Source organism: Pomacea canaliculata, linkage group LG11 (assembly GCF_003073045.1).
Source record: "Pomacea canaliculata isolate SZHN2017 linkage group LG11, ASM307304v1, whole genome shotgun sequence".
In the NCBI taxonomy this organism is placed as follows: Eukaryota; Metazoa; Mollusca; class Gastropoda; order Architaenioglossa; family Ampullariidae; genus Pomacea; species Pomacea canaliculata.
In genome coordinates this window covers 23947858-23975704 of record NC_037600.1, presented here as the reverse complement: position 1 = coordinate 23975704, position 27847 = coordinate 23947858, and the positions used below count along the sequence as shown (strand labels likewise).

Sequence of the window (27847 nt, the reverse complement as noted above, 5' to 3'; positions counted from 1 at the left end):
ATTCTAACTAGGACAAGCCAGTAATTAAGAATAATAGCCATGGTTATTTCAGCATAACATAATCTTCTAACATGGGTTTTACAGTCTCAAAAAGCAAAACAAACAAAACAATTTTTAACTAAAAATTTGCTTCCTGTTGAAAAAGTCATTTACAGAACATTTCCTTTATAGCCAAGCAGCAGTCTTTGGTTCAGACATTTGCTTAAGCAGACAATTTAAGACATATCAGGGTGTCCATCAACTGAAACAGCTGATTCAAAGCCTGATATCAACATTGCTTCAATAAGGAACAGTCTAATGCACATTCTCAAACTGACCAGAATATGAAAGCTAATTTCCTTAGACAAGGTTAAACAAAAGTAGGAATATTTTAGATTGAAAAGTCACTTGATATTCTTGACCATTCAAAACATAGCAAGTATTTCTATTCCTCTCCATATACAAAGTACAAATTCTAAAATCCTTAAGATGCCAACAGTCATTGTAGTAGATGGTTCTAGCATAGATGGTTTTTGTGGTGATGGGGGGTAGGAGTAATAAACTTAAAAGTAATTCAACCATTACTTTTATGATTACTATTCATGTTGGTGTTATCTGATAACTGCATTTTTTACACACTATTTACTGACATTTACACTGTGGTTCTGACATATACTGATCTTCTTCACGATACAAAAAATCTTTTTCCTAACCCACAATTAAAATCAGTCACTGAAATTAGGCTGCTAGCCTCCATTTTTGTCTAGACCTTTCTTTAAAAAAATGTGTAATTTACCTAATAAATATCAACATGACAGAAAGAAGTTGACCAAAGGGCTGTAATATGTAAATGTTTTAGCATCGTAAGGTAAGAATTTATATCATGGGTCTCCTCTAAAACACTTGTAAACAACCAGAAAGGTGTTACTTCGTCATTACCAACCTTTAGTGATAGCTTTACAACCATAAAACACTTTCAAACAGTACTAAAGCTGTAATATCAACATGTGAATATATTTTGAAATTTGTCAATAAAACGCTGAATAATTATTATAGAATTGTATTTGGTGATGTAAACATTGCTTGCACTTCGTAAAATAAATTGATTTGTTTTTACTTCTTACATTGTAACGGTTTTTTTGTTCGATTGATCTCCAGTTTGCAAAACTGTCTTATCATCACACATTTACAACAATAAACCAACAAACAACTTATAAACCTCAACGTTTAATGCCTGAAACTATAAATCTGATAAACAAATATGACTAACTGGAAAACTATGGAACAAGTCTGATACACCTGCAGTGAAAAATAGGCACCACGTACTAAAAGTAAGCAATCGTCTATGTTAGGATCATCAAACATATGTACTTTTGATAATCAGGTAACCATACAGTATCAACCTATATTTATAATTGAAACAGTAGTAGAAACACTACCAACAGGTCACAGGTTGTGGAATGTTGTGACTGCACAGCGATTCTAATTATTTGTGTTTCATTAACTATAATTGCGACACTTTAGTAACTGCATACTCACAAGGTCGCTATGTAACGAATCATTACAACAAACTGTGTTGTGTCCGGGGAACAGCCGACTACATTACAATTGTGACAAACATCAGTCGTCAGACGCCGCACACCACGGCGGTGGTCATCGTCTTTAGCATCTTCAGCCACACCTGGTCTGTCGTCTGCTTCACAAATGGTGAGAAAATACTGATATTATCTGATGCAGAGTAGTGGCTAGTGATGATTCCACACCTTTGTTTCATAGTTACAGCACCATCTCTTTTTCTCTACTCTTTCAATCATAGAAGTACAATTCCACAAACTCATGGGTGTCACCATTGACAATAACTTATCGTGGTCCCAACACATCTCAACCACAGGTAAAAACATCTGCAAGAAAGTCTACCAGCTTTCAAGAATTAAACATTTCCTAGACACTCACACAAGAAAACTCTTCTATACCACCCACATCCAGTCAGTCATTGACTACTCATCCACCCTCTGGGACTCCGCTAGTGGAGCTTCCATGAAACCTCGAGCAAGCATTCAGAGGTGAGCTGTCAAAGCTGTTCTGCGAAAGCAGCTAGCTTCACGATGGATGTGGAGTTAGTGTACAGTGTTCACATCCCCAAATGATAAACATGTGTTTAGACTGTTGTATACGTGGCTCACCTCACGATGTAGTCTTCCTCACCAAATGTCAACTACAGGGCAAGCGCAAGAAGACTGTCGGTGGTGGAGGTTCTGAAGGTGGTGGCCGGGTCAAAGTTTATCTGCACGCAGTGACTGATGCAGCAGCTGATCTTCTTAACGACAGAGTCGACGACAGAGGTGAGCTGTGTTCTTAACAACAGTCATTGGACTGTATCTTGTGCATGTACACACACACTGGTTGTGATGTTACACGCAGGTTGAAGACAACTGTATATAGCAGTTCAACACTGTAAGTCTTTCATAGCTGTTACCAAATATTTCTTATCATCAATGACAGAAGAGACCATCATTGCAACATGTTACATTGTACAAGTTTACACTAATATTCCTTTTATAGTCTTGCAACTTTAACATCATCAATGAAAAAAGATGATAACTTTATATTTAGGTCAGAATTTTTAATTTATCATTGATTCAGGAAGCAAGAGCCTGCTCCAGACGATCAGTGAAACCTCAGGAGCTGATGTACAGCTTGACCCCAGTCCGTCACCTGTACCCGAAATGAAGATTCTCGTCATCCGCGGTCTTCCTAAGCAGATTGAGAAAGCTGTCAGCCTCATTAATGAGAAGACTGGTTCTGAGGTAAAGAAAAAGTTTCTTAATTTCTGACAAAGGAATTTTTATACATTCTATTTAACAATGTAAAGCTCCAATCATCACACTATCAAGTGCAATTCCACTTTAATTTTGTTGTGTTACTTATCTTAATGATAGCAATACAACAATATAGTGTAAACATATATCAACACTCCAAACAGTTGGGTTTTTTCCCAGTGACAGCATAGTTTTCGCGCACTGAGATACTAAAAGGCGGATTGTGGTGGTTCGGAGAACATCAGTGCCAGGCTGAGATAGTTCATATTGCAAAAGTGTTAACACACTGTAGTAAAACTACAGCTTGACCAAAATATAGCAAACTAATTTTTAGGAAGAAAATTATGTACGCCCCTTGGACGATAATCTCAACTCCAAAATGACACTTAGAGGAAAAAAGTTCCCCATTGCTGCCAACGAGCTGCCAACAAACATACATTAACAAAACTGTTATAAATGTTCTTGAATAGACTGTAGAACCAGCATACAGAGGAAAAAGACAAATTGTTCTCAATAAATGACTAATAAAAACGACTGAATGAGAAAAATCTTCGAGTATTTGAAAGTGTAGTCTTTGCTGGATCCGTTTAACAATATCGTCACTGTTTGCCTCTTATTTAATCAACTTCAATCAGAAACAGTGCATAAGTATATAAATGTAACAATAACCTCAACCAGTTCATCGTGTATCGTGTCGCCAATGCCTGAACAGTCCTTCAGAAAAAAAAAAACACACACTACACACCCTCTAAGAGATTTCTGGACCTGCACTAGCGAGGTTCAACTCCTGTCTCACTGACAGGACACAGACTGTGTGTTGATGGTCAAACATCTCGCCCTGCTCCACTTTCTTGTGGCGGCCCTCAAGGCTCAGTACTCGGCCCACTTCTCTTTATTTTGTATATAAGCTACTTTCATCTTGCATCCAATCTCACAAGGTTTCTCATCCATCATATACTGATGATACACAGCTGTACTGCTCCACTCCACCGGCTGAGTCTCACTCCTCTACCAGCACCATACAAGTCAGTATTCATGAAGTCAAAGACTGGATGGTGACAAACAAACTTCAACGCAATGATGATAAAACAGAAGCCCTCCTATGTTAGAGAAGAAATCTATCTTTACTCGTTTGTCCACCAAATCACATCAAGGAGGACCAAACCAACATCACCTTTGTGTCCTCCTTCAGGAATCTGGGATTTTATTGATTTTTAGGTCTTCTTCTTCTTCTTTCTTCTGTCTTCTTTTTCTTCTTCTTTTTCTTCTTCTTTATGTAGTAGTAGCAGTATTCATAATAATTACTTTTTTTGCAGGGAACTATGTCAGACCAAGCCGAAATATTCTGGGTAAGGTGGGTTCAGGATGCATTTCCTGATCTCCTCTCTCGCGCCTACTTCGTGCCTCCTGTCCATGTCAACCGCGTGCCGATGACTAGACAGACAGTTGCTGATCAGGATGTCTTAGTCCTGTGTCCACCAGGTGGACAGGCCGGTCAATCAAAAGAGTCAACACTGTCTGATCAGGACGGACAGTTTGACCGTCTGAAACCACGTGGCCAGACCGATCTGAATATCCAGACAACACCACTTGTACAGAGTAGTCACGACAAGCAGCCCACACTACCTGAAGAACCCCACCATGAAAATCAGCCGACATCACTAGTACATCAGTCCAGCCAGTCAATGCTACCTCACAATTCGTATCAATCTGATCAGTCCACAGTAAGTGGATATTCGTACCAGTCTAACCAATGTACACCACTTGAACAGGTCGGTAAGTGCAAGGAACCGGCGATGATTTGCTCCGCTGTTCGGCCGTCCATTACTCCGCCTCGAGACGGTCACGTGAGTGATAATGCTTCAATGGGAGGGGACCTGGAGGCTGGTCAGTGCAATCAGCTGACACTATCTGAACAGGTGTCTCATTTCAAAGAGCCAACACCATCTGAACAGTGTGGTGAACACAGCCAATCCAACCAGTCGATACCACGTGCACAATGCTTCCAATCCAACCAGTCTCCCCTTCCTTCTATCCAGGAAAGTGACGTGCGAGCTGATAAGGCGATGCAGCGAGTGCTCTTCTGTCTCGACAAAATGGCGGCAGAAAAAGGAGAAATTATGTTTGTGTTAAGTCATTTTACATTCGGACAGTACCTGGGGGAGCCTTGCTACGCTCCCGCAGCTGAATACATGCCACAAGCCAAGACCTTACTTAAGGCTTCCACAAATGATAAACAGGGATCCTTTGATGTGCTTCTTATACACAGACATTACGGCTTTGTTGTATGTGATGTCAGAGCCATTGGTGACAGCAGAAACATGTCCATGTCACAACTGCACATAAAGATAAGAAACAAACTGAGAAACGCTATTTCCAAGCTGGACAAGGCGGAGGCCATGTTGTCTCACCTGGTGTCCGACATCGCTCCCGGTCTGCGCATCACTAAGACCATTGCGGTCCCCAACCTCACGGCTCGTCAGGTACTAAATTCCCTCACTGGAGATCCTCACCTGTCACAGGTAAGAAGTCAAGTCCCTACTACATACAGGTTTATGCGTCTGTCTGTTGGGGGATGTTTATAATACTTACAAAAGCATCGATGTACACATATGCGTGAGGCAATTTGGAATATTTCACCAGCTTTATGTAATGTCCTCTGCCACCTTCAAAATATATTTTGGAAATCTAAAATTGATTATTGTTTTCAACCTAAGCCTCCGAAATAGTCAGGTCTCTTTTTAATGGGCCTTTGACGTTTATAATTTTCCTAAATACACGCCAATAGGACTGTCATGTATTTCTTGAGGTCACGTGGTTCTGTTAAAGGCCCTGTGTCTGTGTCTGGGAACATCAGACCCCGCCGACATCCCAGGTCTGTGTCTGTGCTGTGATCAGTTGTCTGACCCCAAGACCCCGTGTGACGTCAGTAGTCACGTGCTGAGGGAACTCGGACACTGGTGGCAGCGACGTGTGGCTGGGGCTGGACATGACAGTCACATGACACCTGGGGTGTACACGACACTGGTAGCAAGGTAAGGTGGCGGAGTGTCATACAATAATCTAAATGTGAAGAGATCATTGTGAAAACACAACCGACAAGACAGTTGTACAAGTTATAAAATTGTTATTAAAACAGAAAAGCTAAACTAGGTTGACATGAGATCAGATATGAAATTGAACATGTATATCAGCGCCGGTAATCGATGGTTACAAAATAAAGGTTTAGAAGATAACTAGTTGATACATCAATATCTATACATACGTCCGGACACTCTGTAAGTCCGGGCCTACTGTTCACAGGTAGTGATGTACGTGCTAAACGGAACGGGCTTCCCTGTCTCAGACCTGCTGTCTGCGACTGAAAATCCCCAAGAGAGGGACGTCTGTACTGGAACACGAGGAAAAAGCCACGACTAAACATCTACCCTAAACTATATACTACTAGAACACGTGACTTCTCGCCACCAAATCCACCCGGCCCTGACGCTATCGCTCTAACACTAAGGGAACTACTGACTACTGCGCTATTCCCCTAACCGGCCTAACGGCTCCATCTTACACCCCCGACCCTGAGCCTCGATGGCCTCAATCAGTCAAGGCGACCTGTCGTCCGTTTCCCCATATCGTCGCCCACCAATAATTATCTACTCCGCTTCGGCCTTGTGCTTGAACGCGGCGGGTTCATGACAGTCTTGATCTGGTCACCAGTTGAAAAATGTGTCACACACCATCAAGTTGACAGACCGTGTTGACAACAAGACGTGTGCTGGTGTCATCTGTACTGATATGTCGCTGACCATCGCATCACACATTACACATGGGTTACAAGATGATATCAGGAGTCATATAGCTCTAAGATATTTGGGTGCAAGTCACACAGATACAGACAGAGAGATACAGATACATCTATAAATTTACTAAGTAAATGAAATGCAAGATATGGGCAGTGAAACTGTTTTACCCAAATCAAATAGTCACACTTTTGGTAGTGATTTCTGATGTGTATACCTGCACAGTACAGACAAGTCATGAACGTTCAGTAAAACAAAGAGACCTTCCTACATCAATGCCTACGATACAAAAACTGTTAAAAGCAATTATTTTTTCTGGTGTAAAGCTTTAACAAAGATCAAGCACCAGATGTACAACATCAACACTTTCTACAGGTCTGGTCTACAGGTGACATCGTGACACAGTCACACACATGCCAGTCTGTTCGGTTTATTGTGATTGGACCTTTCAGTTATGAAGTTCAAATCTGTAGCTTGTATCTCAAGATCAATCGTTTCATTTTCTGGGCAAATAATCTCTTCTTAAACAAAACCTGAGTGATGTTTCTTCTTTTGACAAAGACATGAATAGACATGATGAAGTGAGCCACACTCACTGGTACAAACACTACAGTAGTGTAGCAGTGCTCTCCAGTATAGGACAGTAAAGCTATCCTGCTCTCCTAGAGGTGAGAATAATGGTCTAAGCACGTCTGCCCTTGATGTACCCGTAGTTCCATGGCATGAGCAAGACCTACCCGGTTGTCTTAGACGTACCCGGTGGTTTACGGCATACATCCTTGACCCATGACCCTTACTGATGGCACTCCCAAGGACCGCACTATCTTAGCCTGTAACAAACGCCACTCAGAGAAGAACAAACGAATTAAAGAGAAGTTTAGCCAAAACTTTTTTCTCTTACATTCACTCACCCTCCCACAGATAAATTACTTCTCTCTCTCTCTCACACACACACACACGCGTTTGCGCGCGCGCAGGGTGAAAAAAAGAAGGAAATGTAGGGGAGTAGTTTCTCAGATACGTCTTCAACGGCTCTTTCAGATTCCACATGAATAAGTAACGACTGTGAAGTTGCGCGTTGCTGCGTTATGATAGCAACAATGTTCTTCGACTCATTTTTTTTTTATTTGAATTTTATTGTTCTCTTCTGCATCTTTTTTAGTAATCTACCATGCTCTTATACACTCCAGTGTCACATTTTTCCAAAATCAAAAAAGAAAAAGTAAATGTTTATAATGTTAATCACATTAGGTATGTAGTAAAACTTCATCGCTTGACTTTGTGATGACTTTCTTTGCTTCAGGTTCTGCGGTCCGGCGACAACAGTGAGTGTGCCATGCACATGTCCTCCACGTGTGAGTGTCAAGACCCTGGGTCAGGCCGTGTGGTGGACAGGAGAGTGCTATACTGCTGTAATCACACTCTTCCCGGAGCAAGTTCACCTGCTACACACGGCGCCTCCCACACTCTTTGTCACCGGACCGCCCGGTACAGGTAAAACTGTGGTGCTGCTGCTGATGGCCATACAGTGGCTGCGGTGTGGTCACCACGTCTACGTTGTTAGTACCTGTATACAGAGTTGTGCAGCGTGCAGCATGTTGTATCACCTGTTGCTGCAGACAGTAAACACACAACAGTCAGCAGGTGTGTCACCCGGTCAGCCTCACCTCCTGGACTATGATTTTAGTGATAAGAAAGAAGTGGAGAAGGCCGTCAACGACTTGTCATCAGTGACAAGAAGAGGGTCCACCTACGTCATCGCCGATGAAGCGGGTCCGATCCACAAGTGAGATATACAATACGTGTAATGATATTAAACACAAAGAAAATGGTAGTCAGGGTTAACTAATATTCTCATAGTGATTAGACTAGTTCTAAACAAACGAGAATGTAAATTATATTTAAGGAGTCTTTCTTGATATTTAATACAGAAAGGATTTCACTAAGACAATGAGGACTAAAGTCAACAAAATGAAACATTTTGGTTAAAATACTTGCGTTGCATTCTTATCTCTGACAGGAAACGCTTTGGGACTTTCTGTGAAAAGCTTCTGACACGCGTTCCTCGTCTCCATCTGTGGGCGGCAAATTGTTTCCATGGACACGCACCCGCCGGCTGGCAAGTGGAGTATTTAACCAGACCCCTCCGCTCTCCACCGACTGTCGTCAGGGAAGTCGATAAAGACAACATTATTAGGAAAGGGAAGTCTGTCAGAAAGTACAGTAAGCGAGGTGTGCCTGACCACACAGACGGCCCGCCAGTCAGACAAACATGTCACGAGTGGTCTCACTCAGGTGACTGGCCATTTAACCGGCCATATGACTGTGTCACGTGCTGTCGTGAGGTGGCCAGCTTCCTACACAGTCTCCGTGTTGGTGTTACAGGTAGGTGTTGCGTGGGTGTATCGTGTAGGGTGACGGGAGGCTTAACTAAAATAGCAAATAATGAAGCAATTATTTAGGAACACCAACAACAGCAAAGCAGGTAACAAACACTTGATATACAAGACAGTGTTTTACATTATTACAATATATTACACTTGTATCATTCACGTCATAAACTTTCGACATTTTAGTCTTTATTTATCAGTCTGTCGGTACTTACATTTATCCCTCACACTTGACTGATTGAATGAACACACACTGAATGTCAACAGAGAATGTTCACACAATACCTACCACCATTGCCTCCACCAGCAACAGAACAACACCGCCGTGCCTGCAGTGGAGAGACGTGCTGATGCTGATTGAAACATCTTTTTCTACAATTAACGACGATATTGCTATTGTGAAGGAACTAAGAGAAGCGGGTATCCCAGTGCGGGTGATGAAGGATGATGACATCGAGGACGTGGCCACGGCCCACAGTGACGTGGTGTGGGTGACAGAGGATAAACGTGTTCGTGGTCTGGAGAGAAAAGTCGTCGTCTGTGTGCGATCCTCTGGCAACTATACAACTAACTGCCTTTACTCGGTGTCCCGCTGTACGTCCCAACTTGTGATTGTCAGCCAGTTCTAACCGTACCAGTGCAGATGACACACACACACCTGCCACGTGTTGTAGTCTTGTGTCTATCTCTCTTACATCAACACATGTCGTTTTCATGTTTTCTAGTCTTTGTTCACTCCATCAAAAGATTGCTGAAACATAAAGTGTTTATTTCTTTTGTGACAAGACATCATGCTCTCATAAAAAAAAAAAAACTGTGCTTCATAAATGTTATAACGGACCAGTTCGCGCCTCCGTGTGTTTCAGATTATTTTAACCCCTTTGCGACTTACGGACTGCAAGTGTATGTAAAATGTATGAAACAATAGATGAGAACATTAGATAGAAAGGGTTAACCGAACAGGATCTATTTGGTGACCCCACCAGTAGGGTTTTGGGGGGGTAGAAAATTAACTCAGGCCTTGCGTACCGAAGGAAGAAGACGAGCCTGAGTCACGACATGTAAACCTCCTGAGTTGCGATAACATAGTCAAACAGAGTAGTGACCATCGACGCTGGATGTGGTGCGGTACTGACCCTGGGTGTATTAACCTCGCATAGATGGGGTATGACATCTTTTTCTGTTATTGATTGTGGAATTGTATTAGAACTCACGGATGATTGAAAGTTGTGAACACGAACATATGGGAGAAAGATGTGGACTGGAGAATATGGTTTATATGTAACCTCGAGTTACAGATTTTAATTGTATGGACTGAAAGAACTGGAGCTCTTCTGGATAAGGAAGAATCGCCTCCCAGGACCATTCCGTGATCACCTTCGCTCCAGCACCCAGCAGCGCGTGGGCTAGGAGCACCGTTAGTCCCGTGATGTCACAGTGGAGTACGTGCTGTGACCCCGGACACCGCCTGACGTCACGGCCAGTGTGTACCGCCTGCTGTGTCGTCAGTCGCCGGGTGACCAAAGAGTTCTAACCCCAACCCCAACCCTCGGGGAAGGATCAACCGTTTCCACAGGAAGGGTATTGGTGTTATTGGATTCCAGTTGGCTGGAAATGTGGACGGCGCCACCATAAGATAGCGTGACGATAAACTGAGTAACGTACACACTGCTAGAGCGGTTATAAGATAGATAATTGGACCGGAACATCAGAACTGGAACTTTGGGGCTAAACAATAGGAGAGAGTGCAAGTATATTCATGCTTTGTTTGTAAACAATGACTATGTCGAGATTGATTGGGAGAGAACCCCGGGTGTAAACACTGCGCCTATCGTTAGATGTTTGTTGCCTTTAGAACACTCTGTTGATCCCAGTTGTTTACAAACAAGTATTTGTGTTGTAGTCTTAAGTCCTGAGCCACTCGATAACGAAGTGATAATGATGTGGGCAGCTCGACATGTTTAGACCTCATCCTTCTGTGTTTCACAACTAGTGTCTGCATGAATAACACACGGAGTCGTGTTGACTCAATCGAGGGATGAACACAAGACGAGGGAGTGAATGGCATCACACTGTATCACAGTCTGAAATAAATTGTCCTGAAGAACGTAGTCAAGTCTGATGTCCTCTTGAGGAAGCAGTATCTAGTAGCGCATAACTGTGTGTGTATATATATATTTGTTTGTGCAGCCTGTCTCTTTAGTATGTTTTCAAACAACACACCTTGTACATCTGGTTGATGACAGATACAGCACAAACAAACGTATTGTCATTCACCAGTCGGCGGCGATACACATCTTCACTGACTCCAGTGCCTTCGTACGTCAGCCTTCCTGTTTATTTTTTTTTCTTGGTCTCCGTCTGTTCATTTATCCTTTTCTCTCTTTCTTTTTTTGTCTAGTAACATGTTCTTTTGCCCTACATACCTTCAAACACAGCTACATATGATGTTTAGTCATGTGCGGAGTGCCAAGAGAAGTATGAAGAGGAAGGTAAAGGTAATAGAAAACTAAGAGATGACAGGCCTAGTGACACTTTTAAATTTCTATAGTCAAAAAGGTCTGAACAAACCAAAACAGCCAGAATGAGGCTAAATGGGGAGTAACAAGATACAAGGACCTTCGTCATGCGCATGTGGGGACAGATTAAATTGAGCAGCACACATTTGCTGCTGGAGTGAAATGAAAACAAATTAGAAAAGAAGGACTAAAACATTTCTAAGACAATTGTGACCCTCCACGACGAAATGAGTCTGAAGTCTCGCAGAACAGTTTTGTGCTCAAGGCCCCGAAAGTTTTGTGCAGTTTGACTTTTCTTTAAAAATGGATTCCTTGGTTATTAAACTATCAGGAAAATACACTGCTATGTTAAAATAACAGTTAGAAATAGACTTAAAGTATGTTTTAATCGAGATACCCTTGTTCGATCTGTACCGATTTCTGCAAAACAAAAACGAAATTCAAACGCTGTTTTCCTGTCATAACCCATCGTGTAATACCTTGACAGAGAGTTCGCAGTCTATATGTTCAACTTCTATAAAGAACGGTTCAAATATTAACCAATCAAAAGGTTTGTCTCCAAAACTTTAGGAGTAAACAAGCCCGGTCGGCCATCTTGACGCTAACCTTTGAACCCGCTTTTCTCAAAATGGCCGCCACCGTACTTTCACATTTCAAACGTTTATAACTCACTCAATGTTAAGACTAGAAGAACAACGTTTGTATCAATAGAAAGTTCAGAACCTGTACTTTTTTTAAAATATGCGATTTGACAAATCTCAAATTTCTGACTTAAGTAGAGCGTCACAAATACAGGCTGACACCAAGCCTTAACAACTGCCTCAACCCTCCAAAAGAACTGAGACACAAGAAACATTCATTAGTAACATAAGTAGCAACCCAAACTCTAGTGTAATATATGATTGAAAACAGATAATAACTAGATGTACAAAGAGATATACACCCACAGAAAGGAGGCACTCAACCGTCTAAAACCAAGACAAAAAGAGAAACAAAAATAACCATGCATCATCAGGGCGGACGAGACAGGCAAAGAGAGCAAGTAGCAGCGGAGAAAAGAGTGAGAGAGGTCACCAGCACAGTCCACCACCAAAATCACTCGGCAAACCCAATCCCCAACAGAAAAGGAAAGCACAAACGGAATAAACAACACATGCTGCAGCAGCAGACAGCGATCCACCCACCTACAAAGACATCCACCATACCCACACCCCCAACAACACCACCCACCCCACCCCCACAGTGCGAAATCACTCCGAGGTGGAAGCACTTTCCCTCAAAGCCAACAGCATCCAGCTCGTGTGCCAAGATGCCCACACTTCAAATGTGAGATTTAGCCTTGCAAGCAGCCAGCTTCTTGTGTTTTTGCAAGAATTTGCAGACTGGCGGCTATCACCAGCATGTTGGGGCAGCCATAGACTGTTCACACGCGCTGGCCCCTACGATTGTGGAGACAGTTGTGAATCCCAGTGAGACACACCAGTCGGCTTCCTGATAGTAAAACATGGCGAGCATTGACACTCATATTGACACCATCACTATGTAAGTAATCCAGAGCAAGCAGTACAGCCCGCAGATACATGTAAACGTTATCTCTTTACACAAGATATATGTGACCACTAGCTCTCTCTGTGTAGATATATATAACCACTAGTTTTACACATAACATATATGTAACCGCTATCTCTCTATATACACAAGATATATGTGACCACTAGCTCTCTCTGTATATATATATATAACCACTACTTTTATACATAAGATATAAGTAACTGCTATCTCTATACACAAGATATATGTGACCACTAGCTCAGGATATTGTAAAATAAGGATGCAGCAGGTGGCGACAAGAACCATCGTCCTTTACATTCATGATTGTCCACAAGTCATGGAGATGAATGATGACTCACTGATGCTGAGAGGGACCTCATCTTGTTTTCTGCCGATGGTGGGGAGGTGATGTAAGGCTGACTTGCTGGTGGACCATCTGACAACTGAGATGAGGAACAAGCACAATGCTTTGTCACTGATTTGTCTGACAGGACTTTTGTCTCTCCTTAGCTTCTGGTCACTCTTGAATGTCTGAACTTGACCAGCTGCTTAGTTTAGGAAGTCGACAAGACGACTTGACGACGGACTAGATAGTATTTTATATATATACCGGTGTAATGTACACGAGTACATTGAGTTTGCAAGTGAACTATTCAATAAATGTCGATTGATAAACATTCAGAGCCTCTCTAACAACAATCTGCTTTCGTCTGATGTGTGCTGTCGTCAGAAGACTTTTCGGTCTCTTCGATAATTCAGGCGACATCAGTTTATTCAGACACCTGTAGAGACATCTCCACCTGTCCACTTTGTTGAGATCCAGACCACTGAGACAAATAACAATTTGTCGTTTATTTCATCGCGAGATCTGTTGTTTGCTTGTAAACATCTGGAGTTGACTTGTGATAGAGAGAAGGTAGAAGAGGAGAAACACCGAAGACAGCTGTGTCATGAGATAACTAGGACTAGCCCTATGACCACAGGGTTGGTGCTGCACTTCAAATATTATTTTTCTGTCACACGGAAAACGAAATGATGAGAGTGATGTCCCTTCGCTTAACTGGCAATAGGGGACCAGCTGTTTGTTGTTTTGTCTCGTCTGTGGATCTACGCCGAGTTTTGGTTTCTCCTACTCACCTGTGATCTTTGTTGCCTCCTACTCATCTCTGATCTTTGTTGTCTCCTACTCACCTGGGATGTGTGTTGTCTCCTACTCATCTGCGATGTTTGTTGTCTCCTACTCATCTACCTTGTGTATAGACCTAGAGAGTGTATATATATATATGAGCTAGTGGTCACATATACCCTGCGGGGTGGAGTGTCTGCTCGGGAATACTTACATACCAAAGATGTGATACACAGGAGTGTGAAGGGTCGCCATGTTTTATCACCAGGTAGCCTACAGGTGTGTCTCACTGACTACACAACTCTCTTCCTTCTGATCGTTGTAAGGCAGCCTGGGTAAGTTGTTTGTTGTTTGTTTGGTGATCGCTTTGTTATTTTACTATTAGTTAAAGGTTGACTACCGTTCTTTTCACATCGTTGTTGTCAGCTTTTCTTTGTAGATGAAAGACACAGCTCGTTAGCGATGACCTTTTGTTGCCTGCTTCCTGAGTGAGCGATGTTATCTTCATCGGTAGCATCGCCTCTTTCTTTAGGTTTAGTACTCGGTCTGTCATCTCACTTCTTGTGATGTGAACTGTCGACAACAAACACGTGTCTTTGTTGAATGGATGAGGTCTACTTTGCTTTTACATTTTATTGGCTGCCTTCTGTCACTGTCGCCCCTCTATTCCTTGGGATTCTGTAGTTTTCTGGGATGATATGCTCAGCGTACGTTCGCTAGTGCTGCTTTAGAGATGTCTTTAGAGAACTTTTGTTAAAAAAACATCAACATACAAGACAAGAACAACCAGCACACAGCGCAGTTCACAGCTCTAGCCACGTGACCCAAGACACAGGACAGCTGCAGTCAAACACACAAGTGACATGTCTAGTCCTAAGTTACACATGTGTTGACTCCATCAAAACAGATCGCGAAAAGGTTTTCTTTAGTCAAACAGATCATCGACACACAGAGGTACACACGCGTCTTATCTTCGCCCTCATCATCGCTTTTCTGACAGATGACAGTCGCTGTCCAACTTCATCCTCCATCCACGTGACGTCACTGAGGGCTAACATGACGTCAGCAATGGCTGATTGTGAGACTTCGTGTCATGACATGTCACGGTCAGGGTATAGTGTGTGTTGTGACAAGATGTTGGCAAACTGTAACAGTGTCATGTGATCGTGGTGTAGGTATTGTATCCTGTCATTGGTATTTATTGTTTATTTGTTGTGTGGTGTATGTTTATATTGTCAGCCTGGTGTTTGACTGTTGTAACAGTGCGCACGTGGTGCCTGTGGGTGACGTCACTGTTACAACTATTTTAACCACTTAACAACTGTTTGTACCTGTTTTAAACTAACAACAACAATCTTTATTGAAACACTCATTGTGAAACGTGTGGCGACATTTATAAAGCATGTGAAACAACATTTGTACATCGAGTGAATGTGTTTGTGTCAAACAGTTAAACTTGTAACATGTGTTGTATAAGTGAGCCGCTAGTGTTTGTTGTGTTTACATCAATGAATCTCTTAACTCAGTGAAGTGAGTTTTGATGAACCAATCGTGTCTGTATTTAGTCTCAGAGTTCTGTCCCCTTTGTTTACCACTGGCAGTAAACAATATCAGACTAAACACTTTAGTGCACGGCACTGACATTACAGTCTGCTGAGGCCCTTTGACAGCACGCGTACAACATATAGACACATTGACACAGATATGACACTGGTAGACTGACACATTGACACAGATATGACACTGATAGACTGACACATTGACACAGATATGACACTGGTACTGTCACTCACCGCGTCACACACGGTATTCACGCGCATTCAAACAACACACAAGACAACGATCTGTCCATTGGGCTTCTCGTCTTACTTTACTAACATAGCCCGCTGGGGGCTGGTGCTTATGCCCACTCTAGGTGGATAGCTGTCAACAGGTCGTACACAAAAGGTAAACAAAAATAGAGAGTACCACGAAGAGTACAGATACACAAGCTTTCCCTGCTGCCTCAATATTACACAAAAAAAATCTCTCCCTCTCACTCGTCAAAACATCTATAATACATTGGTAACTGATCAGTCCCGTAACGGAGATCACCAATCTGGAACCTGGTCCAGAGTACAAAGGGTCTCCCTGATAAAGAATATGAATACACTTACGTTACTGTTTGCCAGAGTCACTTCAGTAAGCATCAAAATGTCCGACGTATCTCGGCGTCAGGAACACTCAGTCCGTCCACGGTGAGCGTGCAGGTACACCGACACACTCCCGCAACACACTAATACACACTCCAAGCTGTTACGTATTCCTCCAGGATATCCGTATCTCACACAATGCTACAAAAAAATACACACTCCACGCTGCTACGTATTCCGAACACTGGGTCCCGGAATATCACTCCAAGACGTCGACAGGTAACAACCCCGGACGTCAGACTCAAAATGGAGTAGGCATAGGGAGGCTCTTGGACCTTGCCGCTGTTAGGACTTCTCTTTAAAACCTTGTCCACTTTAGTGGGTCCCCTCTCGAAGTTCCTGTAACTCGGTGATTTATTTAATCTAACGAATTTATAACTTAACCTATCAGATACTTCCATAACGTCAAAAGAATATATTTACTGTTAGAAATTAAGTCACCACGTGATTAATTTAGAAATGCTACTTATATCTAAACTGTAACAAATATTTAATCTGTTACCTTGTCTAGGTAAGGAACTTAATTCACAGATTCTATAATCCAGACATACAGTACGACCGACCGTCTAGGCGGTGGCGTTGGGAATGCTCTAAAACAGTTCACTCCGCCAGAGTGCGAGGTGAACACTACTCACTGCATTGCCGCGAGAGGCACGGGCACTGTCACACGCTCCCAAAAAAAAAAAATCAAAAACACAGGAGGCACGGACTGGTCCGTGACAGGTACACTGACACATTCACACAGATATCACACTGGCAGACTGACACATTGACACGCACGGATCTGGTGACACATTACCACACACACACACACCTCTCTAACAGACAAACTTGTTGACACTTGTTGTTGTGTAAACAGTGACACAGACCTCGTGTTGCAAAAAACTGTAATGACGTCTTGTCTTTGACATCATAAGGTGATGACGTGGTGATAGACTGAGAATAGAAGAGGACAAAACCTAAAAACAACTTTTGATGTGAGAGACTCACACACGACTACAGCAGGTGACAGGTGTGTCAGTGTCATTGCCACATCCAGTCGTTTGCGTAGACAATCACAAGTTGTGACGTACAGCGGGACATGAGGTCAAGTCGGAAAGTCTTATAGAATAACTCTGGTATTGTAGGTACAAAAGAATCGTCAACAGAGTCCCCTAGACACACGACGACTTTTCTCTCCAGACCACGAACATGATGTCCGTCCGCCATCCACACCACGTCACTGCGGGCCGTGGCCACGTCCTCGATGTCATCGTCCTTCATCACCCGCACTGGGATACCCGCTTCTTGCAGCTCTGTAACCATACCCGAGTCGCCACTAACGTCATCCCAGTACAACAGCAGCACGTCTCTCCACTGTAGACAGGGTGTTGTGCCGCTGCTGGTATCGGTCAGTGTTGTAGATGTTGTGTTTCTCTCTGTCAACATGGATATAAACAATACCACACTGAGGTCATCCCGTAAACTGACAGACACACGTCACTAACACACTGTCTTATTTACAAGACTGTTTGTCATACGTTCGTTATTTATCACACAGGTAAGTGTTTAACTGTAAACAACGTTACACTACACAATACACACACCTACCTGTAACACCAACACGGAGACTGTGTAGGAAGCTGGCCACCTCACGACCGCACGTGACACAGTCAGCTGACCTGTGACATGAGTGACCTCGGTGATACAGTCGTGTGACTGGCGGGCCGTCTGTGTGGTTGGGTACACCTCGCTCACTGTACGGCTTGACATCACGGTGTTTTATGATCTTCTTGTCCTGCTCGACTTCCCTGACGACGGCCGGAGGAGAGCGGAGGGGTCTGGTTAAATGTTCCACTTGCCAGCCGGAGGGTGCGTTTTTGTGGAAATAACTTGCCGCCCACAGATGGAGACGAGGAACTTGTATCAGCAGCTTGTCACACAAAGTCTGAAAGTTGTTGATACTGTAGCATAGGATGTAGCTACACGCGTTACACTGTGTACTGTTATTAATGTGTGATTCTGTTTGTGTATCATGTGTAATATTGTTAGCAATGATGTCATCAAGTATATGTTGTCACAATAATGACACGTGCTGCCACACAATCTGTGTAACAGCCGATGCGTCAAAACAAATCTATGTTGACAAAACAACACCTCCATCAGGTGTCACAACTGTTGAGGAAATATCCCCTGTTCACCACCAAATAAGTTTAATCCAGTAAATGTAGACATCATCTACCTGTGTCTCTATCATCCCGTCACACGCTGTACAACTCACCTCAAATCACTCCCTACTTCATCGGCGATGACGTACAACGACCCTCCGCTTGCTTTTTTTGACAAGTTCTTGACGGCCTTCTTCACGTCTTTATCGTCATCAAGATGATACAGCAGGAGGTGAGGCTGACCGGGTGACACACCTGCTGACTGTTGTGTCTTTACTGTCTGCAGCAACAGGTGATACAACATGCTGCTCGCTGCACGACTCTCACTCCAGGTACTGACAACGTAGACGTGGTGACCACACCGAAGCCACTGTATGGCCATCAGCAGCAGCACCACAGTTTTACCTGTACCGGGCGGTCCGGTGACAAAGAGTCTGGGAGGCGCCGTGTGTAGCAGGTGAACTTGCTCCGGGAAGAGTGTGATTACAGCAGTATAGCACTCTCCTGTCCACCACACGGCCTGACCCAGGGTCTTGACACTCACACGTGGAGGACATGTGCATGGCACACTCACTGTTGTCGCCGGACCGCAGAACCTGACACAAACAAATGTTGGAGACTTGAGCTTATCTTACTGTTAAAATAAACTGTCACATCAACTGCTGTGACGAACCCTGTATATTGAGTAAGTTAAATTATTTAATACAAGTGGTTTGTTACTGTGACGTAACTAGTAGGCTGGGAGAAGGCTGGCCTGACTCGCCCGAGGTGAAAGGGGTCTCTTTAGCTGGCTCGACATTGAAATAATTGCAAAATAATGAATTTAGAAGATGATTGTTTCTTACATAAGTAACTGTACATATGACCCACAATTCCCAGTCTTGGAAGATAATGGTCCACCTCAAACACTTACACGAACTGTCCCTGTTAGCTGGCACTGATAGTACCACTCGGCTACTTCGTCCGTTGCTTCCGGAAGATGGGTGCCGCTGCCTGCATGCACCTGGTCTTCTAGGCGACTTTTTATCACTGTCCCACTACAGTTGCCCAAGGCACTAGATGCAGCGACGATGCTCGTAGTAGAGATGACGTGCGCTGTTTTGTAGATGACCACAACTGGACCAGTGGCACGGTGGGGTCTGCCTACCGCTTCCTCGCACTTCTTGCTGCCGGACACAGTAAATTCCCTCCCTTGTCGTTGGGAGAATCAGCCTCTTGGTTACAGTGTGCACCCTCCTCTCTACTCCACAAGATCACAAGTGCCAGCAGGTAGTGATACGTTCTGACTGAACGGGCTTCCCTATTTCAGACCTGCTGCCTGCGACTGACTATCACTCAGAGACTACGTCTCTGACGGAACACGAGGGAAAAAGCCTCGACCAGTTGTTGTTGTTGTTGATGTTGTTTTAGTAGGAAAGTGCTGCCACCTTGCGGCGATTTCGCACTGTGGGGGGTGGGGGTTACGCCGTGCTAGCAACTAAGGCTATATCACGGCTAGGCAGCCATCCCTGTAAACAGATGCCACGTGCAGAGAAAGAACAGCGTGCCCGAGACGAGAAATGAACTCTGGGCAGCCAACCTTCACTGTATTGGTGACAGGCGCTAACCGTTGCGCCACCGGGCCGCTTAAGCCTCGACCACCCTTCCGTCCTAGCTCATATACTAGCGGGCCACGTGGACCCCTTCAATTACATCGAACTAGTTCTAAACATAGCTATCGAACTCTGACTAGAGGAACTACACCCCATCGCGCTATACTCGGGGTACCCATCATCTATCCACCGCTCCTCTTCCCACGGTCGGTAACATCAACCCCTGACTGTCGCGACACTCAGTCTAGCTCTCCCAGTCCGCACCGGTGTCCAGTCGGTGGTAAAGAAAATAAACTCTGTTCTCAGGGCCGAGTGTATTGGCCTTTGCATTAGCACCCGTGAATTACGTACCTGTGAAGTGATGACTGCGGCCCCCCATTTCGTAAGCGACCTCGATTCCCAGGCTCAGCTACCACAGAGGGAGATTTACCCATATTGTCCACTCAGCCCGGTATCGCCTCAGGGTACCAACTGCCCCTCTTTAATGTTTCTACTACTAGTTCGGCCCTGTTTTCTGGCCTTGAACCAGACTGGTTCGTGACAGTTACATTCAGTAATACAGTTTTCCGCCTTGACGTACTAACGTACTTCTCTGGTAGGAAAGAAAACAAAAAAGTGAAAGTAGTTACTACATTCTGTCTCTCTCTCTCTGTCACTAACGGTCTACTGTCTACTAACAGTTGTACAAGTCGCTGTGAAGCATGAATTCTTCTCTCTAACTTTATTCTCTTCACCAATAAATACTGTGAAAAAATCTCTATTGTTAACTTTGTGAAAATAGTTTAGCTGAGTGAATAAACAAACAAACCTGACATTACTGTTACAAACTGTACAGAATCTTCATAAAATATTTACAGTAAAACCTCGATTTCACATTTCTCAAGGGACCGCCATAATAAACGTTACATGGAGGAAACACTTTATTTACTTCAGATGACACCCAGACACGGAGACAGTATGACAGACACCGCATGTCACAATCCTGTGTAAACATATCACGATGTCAAAGTCCAACAGGTGAGCAGCAAGGTTGTGACCGTGTGTAGACAAGACTTGATGTCCCCGTGGGGAGGAACTCGTCCAAGGTGGCCTGTCCTGTGAGTTGTGCTTGTGTTTACATCACGTGTCCTGTGAGTTGTGTTCGTGTTTACATCACGTGTTCCGCACGTGGCACGTGTCCCAACATGTCGCTGCCGCCAGGGGCCTGAAGGCCAACTTCCCTCACGTGATCAGCGCTGTGAGGGCTTCGGAAACTTGGTGGTGGACCTGTTGATTCTCAATAGTCATCGTCGTCACTTCCGCAGTCGACATTAACTCCATCACCACTGAGTGTCGCAGCCGCAGCTTCCTCACATATTTCCTCAAAAGAAAGTACACCTCAAGTTTCCAAGCTCTCGTCGCAAGTAACGAAATTGTCGAAGCTGAAATCAGATGCACTAGAGGTTACTCTGTCCCAATCATCTCGAAGAACTTCATTATTCAGGCTCACATCGTCAGTATCATCACCGTCATGCACGACGTCCGACACACCTGATTGAACATTGAGACCAGCCTCGGCGATACAGTCCTCATAGTTGACGGCTTAACTGCTATTCATGATGCAGCCACAAAGTTCATGACCCTTAAGATGTCAATGTTTATGTCGAAACGTACGCCGAGGTCAAGTAGGGTCACAACTTTGTATACGATCTTTGCACGATATAAATACTTGAAATTCTGCTTGACTTCGTTCTTTAGTTCTTTTACCCTCATGACATTTTCTTCCTCGCACTTTTAGTTTTGTCAGGCAGCAAAGTAAAAACTAAGCGAGTGTCGTCGGCATTGTAGATATTTCTGTGTAGCCTTGTAAATACTGCGGCAGGTCTCAGTCTCCCAGTGACTGACGATGTCGTGAGGTGGTGAAAGTATAAATACGATACCCACACAGTCAGACACACTGAGTACAACTTCTGTCTTCCCCTACACAAGCGGGTGGAAGCCAAATTGCCGCGAAAATTGCCAAAAAGCCAAGTGAGCCGCGGGTCAGGCCACAGAGTAGCGCCGCCTGATTGTGTACATCGTTTGGAAGATTTTGTTTGTAAATTTATTTTTCAATAACAATGCTCCTAATCAGCAGCCGTTTCTGTTTGTATGTTAGTCATATGTGTGTGACACACAATAAAGGTCACAATGACATTTTAATGTGACGTGTAGCACGTGCCGTCTTGTCACATCGGGCAATGTTCGTGTAGTCGGACCACCCGGTGATTAGGTCCAACATAATGGCGTCCCAATGTGGTCCCATTCACCGGAATCGACTGTATGTGCTGGAGTTTGTTAGTGTGTAATGTCGTGCCACGAAATAAGACTACATCACGACAGTTTCCTGAGAAAGGCCTAGCAATGTTTGTGATGTTGTGTGTCACCCGCCACATCAATCTCAGACTGTCTATAGCAGACCAGGGCAAGGTGCGGCCCGCCTCCTGTCTCTGATCGGCCCGCCCGCTGGCCCGCCATCCAGTATATAAACTATATGCACACAGAATTGCGTAAAACTAAGTTAACTTTATTAGTTCGGCCCTCTGGCCTCAGGGCTTCCATAGATAGTGATCAAGCAGAGGCAGAAAGAAACGAAATATTCACGAAAGAAAGTAAATCAATGATTTACATCAAAAATATAGAGAGGATAGAGAGACGATAGTAACATGAGAAGAAAAGGAGAATTAGGAATGTGATGTCACAGTCAGGTAACACGACTATAGACATTGATGTCACAGTCAGACTAAGGTAACACAGCTATAGACTACACATCTTGTAATAAGTCTAATATTAACGATAAGCAGTTTATAAGTCAAGCTAACATGTCTGACAATAATTGTGTCTTATAAAGATGTTTATTTACAATGTGTAAACAACAGCTACTTAATAAATAAATAACATAAACAACGGGTGAGTTGCTCAAAGCTCAAGAGTTTTTAGTGACGATGAAGGTGAGATGGAGGAGGTTGTGGGAGGATGTGATGACAGTAGACCTGACATCTCGTCATCTCAATATCAATGTCAGTCTGCCACTGACTGTCACCACACGTGCATTTGATATCAAAAGTTATTTACACGTCAACACTCGTACAGTGTTAGTTTATGTTGTGATACTCATTGTACACAGTGTATCTTACCGTGCTACTAGTGTCCTGTACACGTCACGTGTCATGTGACTGTCAGGCCCAGACACAGCCACACGTCGTGTCCACCATTCACCGAGATTCTTTAACACGTGATTACTGACGTCACATGGGGTCTTGGGGTCAGACAACTGATCACAGCACAGACACAGACCTGGGATGTCGGCGGAGTCGCTTGGTCCCAGACACCGACACAGCTCCTGTAAGAGAATCACTTAATCTGAAGAGAAATGAACCAAACATGACAAAGATTTCAGCGGACATATTGAATAGCAGAGACACACTTTATATCGTTATTTCTCAAAAAAGTTACTGACTCTTAAAATGCTTTTGTCGTGTTTACAAAGTGTCAGGAGGGTGAATGGCGGTGAAGTTTGCACGTGATTCGATAAATTGTGCAAGACTTGTCTGAACATGGTGAACCACTTATAGTTGCATGTTGTCAAAGCTACAACAAGTTTATGGAAACCTTTACCCTTTGAATTTAGTGTAAGTGATCCATTGAGAAACCAATTTTTATTAGGTCGAGAGGGCAACTCTGTTAAACAAATTGTAAGCAGAATAATGATTCTGATATTATATATGGACCTTGCACTCGATTACATCATCACCATCAATAATCATCAATCAATCATCATCATCATCAATCATCATCATCAAGTTAAATTGTTTAAATTAGAATCAAATAAAACACAATAAGAATAGGTAAACGATGACAAGAATCCTCACCTGAGTCAGCTCGGGGTCATTGTCGAGCACCTGTTGTAGCTGAATAACCGTCAAGTTAGGGAGTGCGATCGTCTTAGTGACACGTAGACCGTTAGTGACGTCATTAGCCAGGTATGACACCGTGACCCCCGCCCTGTCCAGCTGTTTGATGGCCTCCTGAAGATTGTTTGTAATCTTTGTGTTAGTTTTCTCTGTTGTTTCCTTTTCCGACATGTTGTGTTCATTTACGTTGCCACCAAAAGCTTTCACTTTACAGATGACAAGACCGTACTGTCGATGAATAAGAATTACATCGATGTCCCCTGGTTTCCATTCCTGTCGCAGATCAGAGTGGTGTCTGGTGGGTAGGGGAAGTCTTCTTGCGTCGTCAGCATAACGAGAGTCACGCAGGTAGTCGTCAAACAGGAGCTGACTCACTCCAACCAGCACTTCTTTGTTCTCGTCTTTCTTCTCTTTAAACATTGTCTCCAGACATAGAAGGATTCTTTGCATGGCTGCATCATGTCGGACATCACTGTCCTTAACTGCACTTGTCGCCGTCTGGTTGGACTCATCTACCTTTGGAGGTGGCTGAAGGACGAGAACTTTCTGACCAGCAACAGACTCTTGTGTCGTCGGCACGCGGCTGACGTGTACAGGAGGCAGGAAGTAGACACTAGAGTACAGATCAGGGAATGCCGCCTCAACCCACTGCTCCCAGAATTCCTCTTCCTGTTTTGCCTGGCTTTCCAACTGTTGTAAGATAGGACATCAGCAGCCTGTCTTGTATTAATCTGTTTACAGATTTCAACCGGACTTGACTGCATTCTCTTCCCACCCCACCCTAAGTCGACTACATTTCTTAGATCAACAATAAACAACAATAAATACAAACATTTGTAAAGTGCATACACACACACACACCTAAGGAGCATGGTCTTAGCGCTGAAAACAATGTAGAGACAAGGGCAACATACAAGGGAGAGGAACACAAACAACACATGAACTACGAAAGAACAAACAATAGCACTGATGATGAACAAAAACAAATACAGAAAACACAAAGAGGAACCAACAAAGACGCCAGAGATTTCCTTTCCCTTTGTTTCCACATATTTAAGTATTTATCTCGATATTGACTTTTATCCCGCAGGTAAGTAAGACTTTAAAGAAACAAAATTTAAAAGAAAAGGAGCAAGAATGAATCATAGGAGGCTTACAAGTAAGTAATCTCTATTAATGGCTTACATTTTGAAACAAAATATCCTGATAATATGCACGATGGATCTGAATTCCTCAGACAGATGATCAGTATCATTAATATCTGGCTTTTTTTAGCTTTATTGAAGCAGCCCACTTGTGTCACGTGCATAGAAAATAAATGATACCCGGGATAATGTCTAAACTGAAGTACCCGATTCTCTCTGTGTTGTGACTAACGCGTTGACCATTGCGCCACCGGGGTGCCAGTTGTGAGTAGTGTGTAGTGTGTGATGTAGACTCCATCATGGCGGCTCTATCTGACAGTAGCCCTGGACAGTCTCTCACACTTAACCCATGAATAGTTCTACTTACGGGTCACTGTGTGGTCTTACGTGTAAATAGTTCAAGCGCTTAATTAACCGATAAATGTGACCCTCCACGACGAAATGAGTCTTAACTCGGAAATTTGAGATTTGCCAAATAGCCTTTTTTTTAGAAAGTGCAGGTTCTGAACTTTTTTTTGATACAAACGTTGTTCTTCTTGTCCTTACACTGAGTGAGTTATAAACGTTTGAAGTGTGAAAGTACGGTGGCGGCCATTTAGAGAAAAGCGGGTTCAAGGATAAGCGTCATGATGGCCGACCAGATTTGTTTACTCCTAAACTTTTGCACACAAATCTTTTCATTGTTTAATATTTGAAATGCTCTTTAAAGAAAAGGAACATACAGACTGCGGGCTTTCTGTCAAGGTATCACACGATGAGTTATGACTTGGAAACAGCATCGACACAGCGTTTGAATTTCGTCTGAAAGCAGTACCTACCGCAGTAGTGTACCTTGATTAAATTTTACCATAGCAGTGTATCTTTCTGATAGTTTAATAATCAAGGAATCCATTTTTAAAGAAAAGTCAAACTGCACAACACTGACCCCTGTCACCCTTCGTGGCCTCGAGCACAAACTGTTCGTAGAAACAAAGCTAGTAATTGTCTCTTCCTTTGTTGGTCTGTTTCTTTTTAAAGAAGCATCGTCTCAAGACAGGAGATAAGAGAGACATGAGATCACTTACGATAGACATCACTAGACTTCAACCGTCACGTGGTGTGTGTGACAATGGAGGGTCGAGTTTACAGTCACGACCTAGTCACATGTCAGAGCAGCGGGCAGCCAACAGAACTTCCGTTAATATTTATCTCAATAATAAGTAAAGATGTACTAAAAAATATTGATTTGTAATATTTCTAAAATTTTAAATACATTTTCTATAGTAAAACAAAGGGCTCAGTATTTTCAATGCGTGATTGAGTTGTCTGTCTGTTATAAATCAAACTTTTAATGTCGTTCATGATCAACAGGTATAAAGCTAAGTTGCTTCTTACTTCTTCCTTTGATAAGACTGTTGGTGAGCTGCTTGTGTTTTCTTCAGGTGATATCAGTGGGATTGCTTCAGAGCTAGCTTTCCCATCCAGCTCTTTACTGTAATAAAATTATTATTTTAAATATATTTTATGATCCCATTTTCAGTAAGATCGACAATTACATATACAGTATAAGTTTTTGTTTGACAATTGTCAGTGTCAACATGTTAGCCTTTGTGTAATATTTCTAAAAAATCTCCATCAAGAGATGGTGTAGACGCGCTACGTAACAATAAAATATTTATGTAGAATGACTGACAGGGAAATCCGTGCTCACAAAACCCTCATCCATGCTTTATAATGTAATTTAGTAATAAGTTTTGACAGAAATGCATTTCAAAATTTATTTCAGTGCTGTTTTTTTTTTCTAGACTTCTATTTTTTTTTACATCTCCCTCTGAACTGAAACCACACACACAGAGCGTTAACAGGAATGTAACAAATGCCATTGTTTGTAGGACAAGAGTCTACTCTTTCTATTGTGATACACGACGAGCAAAAGGTCACGAGAATATCTACGTGGGGCCACTGTAAGGGTAGCGTTGGTTTTAATGACACAGAGCTCCACTTCTTGTCCATGGAAGATCAAACTAACAGTTCCAGTCATTGCAGGTCAGGGCGCTAACCACAGAGTTAGGTGTACCTTTGTACATGTTACACCTGTCAGTGCTGGCAGACACAGGACGGAAACCTATAGAACTGATAATTCATGTAAGCCAACAATCACTCCAAGACGCAGGATGTACCACCAGGTACACCACCAGGTACACCACTAGGTACACCCAGCTAAACAGATTCACTCATAGCTCCACAAACACAGAGATGGTCGCCTCACACTAAACCCACTACTCAACGTTTACAAAACACAAAGGGAGCAAAAGCAAACATCCCAATAGCTTATCCACACATCATCATGCAAACCAAAATTACTAGAATGAGGCTTAATGAAGACGACCTAACTACAGTAAAAAAAAAATGTCCTATATGCATGCGTGGCGACAGCACCTCACATGTTGAAAATTAATTTTAAAAAAATATCCAAGACAGAGGAAAAGGTAGCAGATAAACATAAACTGGCGTTAAACATGAATAGTTGACTTACACCACTCAAACCACAATGATATACTTTGTTGTCATTAATTGTAACAATGGTGGTTAATCATTCAAACTGTAAACTGCTATAAACAATCAATGAGTATTCAATGAATGAATAAGACTTCTAGCCTATCATAACATACGTTTGAATAT

General features: G+C 43.0%; 2 protein-coding genes across 4 annotated transcripts; one reads left to right on the top strand and one right to left on the bottom strand.

Moving 5' to 3' along the window:
• The first annotated feature begins 8033 nt into the window (after positions 1 to 8033).
• LOC112574817 lies at positions 8034 to 11093 on the top strand. Its single transcript, XM_025256134.1, has 3 exons — positions 8034 to 8378; positions 8613 to 8977; positions 9250 to 11093. The coding sequence occupies exons 1-3, from the start codon at positions 8110 to 8112 to the stop codon at positions 9609 to 9611; spliced, it is 996 nt and encodes a 331-aa protein (XP_025111919.1). The 5' UTR covers positions 8034 to 8109; the 3' UTR covers positions 9612 to 11093.
• A 3260-nt stretch (positions 11094 to 14353) lies between these two features.
• On the bottom strand, positions 14354 to 18976 carry LOC112574815. 3 transcript variants are annotated; one of them, XR_003101493.1, is made up of 3 exons: positions 18631 to 18976; positions 17961 to 18297; positions 14354 to 17788 (listed from the first exon to the last, which is right to left on the bottom strand). XR_003101493.1 is itself a non-coding variant. In XM_025256132.1 (3 exons), exons 1-3 carry the CDS (start codon positions 18897 to 18899, stop codon positions 17394 to 17396), a joined length of 1017 nt encoding a protein of 338 aa, XP_025111917.1. In that variant the 5' UTR covers positions 18900 to 18976; the 3' UTR covers positions 14360 to 17393. The 3 variants fall into 3 exon arrangements, 1 of the variants encoding a protein (XP_025111917.1); XR_003101494.1 differs by having other exon boundaries at positions 17961 to 18282; XM_025256132.1 differs by having other exon boundaries at positions 14360 to 17788; positions 17961 to 18313.
• Positions 18977 to 27847: the final 8871 nt, after the last annotated feature.